The 7,895-nt window shown below is 36.0% G+C and overlaps 1 protein-coding gene across 3 annotated transcripts in view; it reads right to left on the reverse strand.

Moving 5' to 3' along the window:
* Nucleotides 1-6,459, reverse strand: part of UGT2B15 (UDP glucuronosyltransferase 2 family, polypeptide B15) — a 37,373-nt gene extending 30,914 nt beyond the window's left edge. The window contains exons 1-3 of one of the 3 annotated variants that reach the window (XM_006896814.1): nt 6,161-6,459; nt 5,739-5,830; nt 3,101-3,249 (exon numbers count right to left, since the gene is read on the reverse strand). In XM_006896814.1, the coding sequence (XP_006896876.1) occupies nt 3,101-3,249; nt 5,739-5,830; nt 6,161-6,459 (540 nt within the window). Of the gene's footprint in view, nt 1-3,100; nt 3,250-5,738 lie in introns of all 3 variants that reach the window. The other 2 variants (XM_006896813.1, XM_006896812.1) reach the window with 2 other exon arrangements.
* Nucleotides 6,460-7,895: the final 1,436 nt, after the last annotated feature.

A 7,895-nucleotide genomic window follows, 5' to 3' on the forward strand; every position in this document is an offset into this window, starting at 1 on the left:
TTGAAGTATTTCAACAAATAGATACAGCCTTGGACATGCTCACCAGGCTGTGCCATTAAATCTGAAGGAAAATCACATCATTAACTGCCTGGAAGAGAACAATTTTTGTTTCCATCCCCCCTAAAAAAGGTGATCTGACAGGGTGTGTAAATTATCAAACAGTATCACTAATATCACATAAAAGTAAAAACCTAATGGGGGTAGTAAGTGTGATGGAGACAATGAGATTGGTTCTGAATAGGACAGGGTTCAAAGCTATTGTGCATAGAGTTTCTATGAGTCACAGTTGACTAAACGGCACATAACAACAGCAACATCATCATTATTCATTGTCCAGATCTCAAATGCATAGTAAGTGATTGAAAAGACTGTGCGCTGTGTATAACCCTGCTATGAACATTGGTGAACAACTCTCCATTTGTGTCTCAGTTCTAATTTCCTTGGGGGGTCACACAGTTTGGTGATAGAGGGAGACAGTAAAGGAAATAGGAAAGATTTGGGTAGGACCTGAAAAGATGGAGTAATGGTGGTCATAGTTCAATGTTGATTAATTATGTAAAACACGATACATGAGAATGATTGTAAGAAACACAATGTGAATGAAGGACAATGTGAAACACAATGTATACACATTTTGTATACAAACCAATATAAAATAAAAATTAACAAACAAGCAAACAAACACAAAATAATAATAATAATAAAAAAGACCATGGACTGAATCAAGCACACTTTAGTCCTCAAACTGACATCATTGCTACTCGATAATTTGGAGAAGTCTCTGACTGCAGACTTTCCCAGTGCAATATTTCTCCTGATCTCCTGACTATTGGTACCAATGGTGCTGATTTAGATTCAAGTAAGATTGTGTCAGTTTCAATCTTTTCTCCCTCTTTCATGGTGTTGACTATTGGTCCAGTGGAGAGAAATTTCGTTTTCTTGACTTTAAGATACAGTCCATATTAAAAATTTTATTCTTTGATCTTCTGCAGCAAGCCCTTCAAGTTCTCCTTATTTTCAATATGCAAGATATATCATCTGCATAATATAGGTTATTAAGGAGTCTTCCTCTGATTCTGATGCCACAGGGTGCGATTTCTTTAATATTTTCTTGAGGCTTCCAGGCTTAGACCAAGCAAGCATAGGCAAAGGAAGGCAGCATTTTGACCGTAGCTCTGCTTTAGGTCTCTGGGCCAAGTATGAGCATGAGCATGATCCAGTGGAGATATTATACTGCTGTGCCAGCCATTCAACTCTGCTAGAAGGGTCCAGAACCCACACAGGGCCCCATCCTTTTACACCACTACTGACCTCAGATAGGCCCTGCACCATGATTTTCATATGCCTGACTTGCTATCTGAGCAGGCACACTAAGTAACATGAAGACAGATCAGGAGCAGAAGCTCAGAGACAAAGACCCTCTTCCATAACTATTAAAGAGAAAGTCTTTCCCTAGAGCTAGGACTTTCCATTTGGACATAGAACCTCCAGAACTGTCCGACCTATTTGTCAGTTTCTCTTAATGGGGAAAAAAATCTGCATACACTAATGACATTATAGCTTAAGTGTCTATGTTCTAGCTTGTTTATCATTGCTTTTATTAGTACTGCACTAGTCTGTTAATTTAGGGAGGTCTGGTGGTCTAGCAGCAAGAAGTTGTGCTGCAACCCCAAAGGCATATGGTTTGAGGTCACCAGTAGTTCCACAGAAGGATGAACAATCTCCTCCCATGTGGTTAACAGCCTATGAACACCTGCCAGAGGGTGGGTTCTGACTCGAAGGTACACAAGAACAAACAACAAGTCTGTCAGTTTGCTCTCCTGACATAACTTAGGGGTTGCTGTGATGCTGAAAGCTGTCCCACCAGTACCAAATGCTGACATAAAAGAGATGAAGAAAAAAATTTCAAAGGACATCTTGAGGCGACAAAGCAAAATATTATAATAAAATATCTACAAAGACCTGGAGTTAGATTTGCAGAAAAAAAATTTAAGCATGGAGTTACAATACTAAAGAGTATATAACAATGAGTGGAGGATGAGAAATCCTGTCTTCTTAATTTCCAACCACCACCTAGCTCACCTGGGGAATGGTTGTTTTTGTGTTCTTAGGTGCCGTCAAGTACAACTTATAGCGACCCTATGAACAATAGAACTGAACCCTGTCCTATCCTGTGCCATCCTCACAGTCTCTGATACACTCTACTTCATCGCTGCAGTCATTGGGTCAGTCTATCTGGTTGATGATTTTCCTCTATTATCTCTCTTCTTAAACATGATGTTCTTCTCCAAAGAATAGCCTCTTCTAGCAACATGCCCAAAGTACGTGAGAAGCAGCTTTATCATCTTTGTCTCCAAGGAGCACTTTGGCTGCATCTTCTCCAAGATATATCTGTTAGTTCTTTGGGCAGTCCATGGCATATTCAGTATTCTTTTCCACCATCATCAGTTCAAAGACAAAAATATAGTAGTTACTAAAAATAATTTAAAATGAATTACTTATACTTTGTTGAATGTTGTTGTTTTGTTATATGCAGTCGAGTTGCTTGCAACTCATAGCAACACTATATACAGCCCTGAATCCTGCTCTATCCTGTGCCAAGCTTATTGTCTCTGATACACCTACCTTCAATACCCCAGTCACTGGATCAATCCATCTTATCGACGGCCTTCCTCTCTTTTATTATTTTTTCTATTCACTCATTGTTGCTCCCTGCCCAGCCCTCCCCCCATTCACTTTTCTATTTGAAAAGTAAAAAAAAATAATAATAATAATAAAATTCTTTCTTTGTTATACAATCCCCCCTGACCTCAGTCCACTCCATCAGGCAGTTTTCATTCTGGACTCTTGTCATGACAATAATAGCTAATCATAGGGCCTTCCTCTCTTGGGATGTTGGATTTAATTTATCTGACCTTGTTCTTGAAGTCTCACAGAGATCTTATTCGGTCTATTTGAGATGATTTGGAAATATATGGATTTCTAATTTTCAAGTCACTTTATCTCACTTCTAATTTTTTTCTTACTTAGCTAACCATTCTGAAGAATAACATAGAACCATTTGAACTGAAAAATACAAAGTGAACAGTAATGACTCTACCTTAGGCAAAGGTTTAGCAGGTTTGCAGTGGAGTCCTCCAACAAAGACAAAATGTGGCAAGAGTGGGCGAGGAAATTCAAAATCCCAGGAGGTTCTAACAAGCCATATGTCAGCTTTCCCCATTGTCTCGATTAGTGTAGTTTGTCTTCCTGAAAAGAAAAAAAAAAGTATACTGTGAAGGAAGAGAATTGTCTTCTGTCTATCTACTTGGGTGACTTTCTAAAGGGAGTTTAGGATAAAGAAAGCAAAATATTTAAAAGAATGGAAGACCAGAAATTATGTATATTGCAATTAACAATCTGGAACAGAACATACATTGTAGATTGGGGAGAAAAAAAAAAACTATGTATGAGTGAATGAAAAACTGATTTATTTGTAAACTTTCATTCAAAATAGAATAAAAATAATTTAAAAAATATGAGAAGATACATCTCTAACGTCCCATCAGTACATTCCCCATCATAAACAATTATTTTACTCAAACTAAATATTCTAAACTTGCAAAAGGAACAGATGCAAAAATGCAGGCTATTGGTACAGAAACATCTCTCCTGGAAGAACTCAGTGTGGTTTACCATTTTAGTAATTCTATCACATGACACTTCCTTTCTCAGTTAAAAGATGAAAAATTTGTGATGTTTCTTAGCTACTTGTACCAACATTTAGTTCAAGTTAAGACAAAATAATAACTGATTATTAAATAGTGCTATTTGCAATTAACAGTTGGAAAAGTTTTTAAATTCTAGAACTATAGAAACATGTTCATTCTGAATTTTGTATTTTAAAGAAAAAAACCTAGCCATAGTTTTGCGTTTTTTAAAATTTTATTTTATATTACGAGATTTTGTTTTTCACATAGTGGATAATAATGGCTTTTTTTTGGTTCACTTTTCAGTGAGTGACTATAATATGATTATTAATAAAAGATTGGGACAGGTCTAGCAGGTTTTCTTAAAAAATTTAGTAGGGATCAGATAGTTTAAATTTTTTTCATGTACAGATTTTGTTTACAGAATCTTTCACACTGGAAATGATAAACTCTAGCTGCACAGAATTAAGAAATTAATCTTGAAAATGTTAAAAATAATTGGAAAACATAGGCCCATACGAATTCTGTTTGGGTTGGGTTTTCTTTTTTATTTCTTCAATTCCTTTTTCTTTTTTAAAATTTTACATTGGTTTACTTACAAAGTTTGTATACATTGCCACTTACACCATATCCCCCCCCCTCCAAGCCATTAAAACCGTATGTGGTCAACTTGTTTGTTAACCTGGAAGATAGTTGATTTGTAACACTTAATGAAGAGATTTGAATAATTGGAAATTTCAAGGTTCACTAGGCAAAGTTATGCAGAATCATATTATTTTGATTACTTAAATTAGGTTAGAAGATTGATATAATAGTGAAGACACAGACTACAGATTTATAAGACTGCAATCAATCAAGCACATATCTAAATTGAGAAAAACATATTGAGAAGACAATATACACAAATGTTTTCAAGCTGAAGAAGGGTCTTGAACATAGCTTGGATGGCTAAGAACACAAATAGATCTGTCTTGTCAAGGGTGAAACCAAGTTTCTCCTTGGAAGTGAGGATTTTGAAGCTCAGTATTGCATACTTTGGGAACGTGACCAAGAGAGACTGGTCTTTAGCAAAAGATATTATGCTTGGAAGGGTGGAGGGACAGCACAGATAGGAAGACCCCAGATGAGATGAATTGCTATAATAACTAGGGCAATGAGGGTTGGTATTAGTGTTGGAAATAATAAAACTGGCTCAGGACAGTTCAGAGTTTAGAGCTGCTGTACATAGGGTTGCTATGAGTTGCAGACAACCTGATGGCACGTAACCACAGGAAACGAGTAAGTACATTGGAGATAATTTAGGGTATTAAGTGAGAAATATGAATAGCAGTCTTCAGTCTACATTATGTTCTCCTAGACATTTGTTGAGATTTGTAACAACATTTTCAAAGATAAAAAATACAATAAAATGGATATATAATGAAGTAAATAAATTTTAAGTGTCTTAATCACTCAGTTTCTACTTTTCTTTAATCTTCTGTCCCAGTGATTGGCCACAGGCTTCTTCTGATTCTATAATAGAAGCTTTTCAATAATATTTGAGATTGAGAGAATATTTCTTAGTCATTTAATTTTTTCCTTAGCAAAAACTTCTGGATTTCTATGTACATATGTTATTGCTAGATACTATCCAGTTGACTACAGTTCAGAGATACTAAGAATAACAAGTATGAACCTTGTGCTGTACCATGCCAACCTCATTATTTCTAATATACTTTAGCCCACTGATGCAGTTGTTGTGTCAATATGTCTCATTGAGAGCCTTCCTCTCTTTCACTGACTCTCCATCTTTCCAAGCATGATGTCTTTCTCCAAGTACTGACCTCTCCTATCACCATGCCCATAATATCTGAGTTGAAGTTTCTCTACCCTTGGTTCTAAGGATAACTTTGGTATCTATCACTTTCTCCAAAGCATATATATTTGTTCTCTATATAGTCCATGATATTATTCAGAATTCTTTATCAACACCACAGTATTGATGTATTAACCTTCAAAAGCACAAGCAAAGGTAAAATTGTTATTTTATTAACTAAAAATCTTACTTACCAAGTACTTCACTGTAAAACTGATTCCATTTCTTCTCATTAAAACTTTGGAACCAAAAATCCAGATAAAGTACATATATCATATTTTTTATTCTCTCCATAAATGTCATTCTATCAGATAATTCAGAATAAATAACAGGTACATAGGATGGAGGGGCTACAAGTCCTCCACTATACTTTTCAATTGTATAGCCAGAAGTGAACCGGATACTATACACCAAAGGTATTTTAAGTATCTGAGCCAGTAATTCACCACAAAGACCAATAGCATCTGCAAGAACAACATCAAACTTTGATTCTTGTAGCTTTATCATAATTTTCTTGTTGAAAACTACTTCTTTACAGAGCTTTTCAATATAGTCAGAATAATCTGAAAAGACTTCTTGCATTAATTTAGCCTGTGTCCACAATGTATATTTTGGCATTTGCATCCATACATTAATCAATTCTTTTATTAAAGTGTCCACATTTTCTTTAGTAAAAGATGTAGGAAAAACCTCAAATTTAATAGTAGATGATTTGCTGGGATTTACGAAAATGGCAGCTGAAGATGTCAGGACAGTCACTTCATGACCCTTCTGAGTAAGTTCATCCAGAACTGTCTTTATATTGATCCAGTGACTATATTCTGTTGGCCACACGAGCACTTTTCCACAAGCTCCAGGGCTAAAATAACAGCTCAGTTGTATCAGTAGAAAAACTGAAATCCATTTCATAGGCATCCTGCTTAAATGACAGTCTTCCTCCTAACTGCTTCACCTTTCTGCCATTTCTCATACTTATGTGTGAGCAGAAATCAAACAAGAAGTTAAAATGCAACAACCTACCAGTTAAGTAAACAAATTATTTGAATAGTGAGAGTATGTCGGTTCCAAGTAGAAAAATCAAAGTGTAGATGACATTGAATCTATGTGTACTTGGAATCTCTTTTCTCTGAAGTGCAATTACATAGCTGAAAAGAGATGATATAATATTTGCATGTCACCTATATTGTGTAATAGCTTTAGAAAAATGCTAAGGACAGTGACATACATATGTAAGGCTACTTGTGATAGCAATCTTTTGTATAAAAAAACACAAAGCAAATTGCTATGAGTTGCAGTTGACACTACCACATACAACAACAACAGCAATTTTAAAATTACACCAAGACTTTTTGTTTCTGGTAAAATATGGATTGACATATGATTTATGTGTAGGAGAAAGGTGGGCAGTCCCTTTTCCTTTGATTTATAGCCTCTGCAAAACTACTGGAAGATCAGCTATAAATCAGTTTGGACTCAATAGTACATAAACAATTTTACCTATGTAAAAGTCCATCAATTTAAAATGTATCATTCAGTGATTGATTTTGTTATGTACACAAAATAGTACAATGACCAGTGTTATCAGTTTCAGAACATGCTCTTCTCTTTAGAAAAAAAAATTCTGTATCACTTAGCCATCAATCTTCAGTCTTACCATTCTGCTTTAAATGCATTCCTAGGAAATGGCTAAACTGTTGGTAAAGACATGCCTATTATGTAAGTTTTATACAAATGAAATGATACAAAATGTGACCTATGCGATCGACTTCTTTACTTTAGTGTAATGGTTTGGAGACTAATGAATATATGGTTTTGTTGTTGTTATGTGCCGTCAAGTTGCCTGTGACTCATAGCAACAGCCCTAAACCCTGCTATATCCCTTGTCAATATTATTGTTTCCAACACTCCTGTCCTCATTATCCTAGTGATGGAATCAATCCATCCCATTGAGGGAATTAATCTCCTGCACTGTCCATCCACCCTCCCAAAAATGACATCCCTCTCCGAGGACTGATCCTGCCTTACAACATGTTCAAAGTATGTCAGACGGAGCTTCAGAATCCTTGCCTCCAATGAGCAGCCTGGTTTCAACCACTCCAGGATGAACATATTTGTTCTCCTAGCAATCCATAGTATATTCAGTACTCATCTCCAGCACCAAAGCTGAAAGGCATCAATTCTATTATCCCTATTATCTTCTATTATCCCTAGTCGGGTGGAAGGGAAGCTTGAAAGTGGTGCACAAGGAAGCCACTTTAGATAAGCAACGAAGAGGCATCTTTCAAATGTACCCAGGAAATCCGGCGGGCCCTCGGGCCTGCGGCCCTTGGGCCACAAAGGGAAACATAATC

Source organism: Elephantulus edwardii, unplaced genomic scaffold (genome assembly GCF_000299155.1).
Source record: "Elephantulus edwardii isolate Elephantulus edwardi_28Jun2011 unplaced genomic scaffold, EleEdw1.0 scaffold00192, whole genome shotgun sequence".
In the NCBI taxonomy this organism is placed as follows: Eukaryota; Metazoa; Chordata; class Mammalia; order Macroscelidea; family Macroscelididae; genus Elephantulus; species Elephantulus edwardii.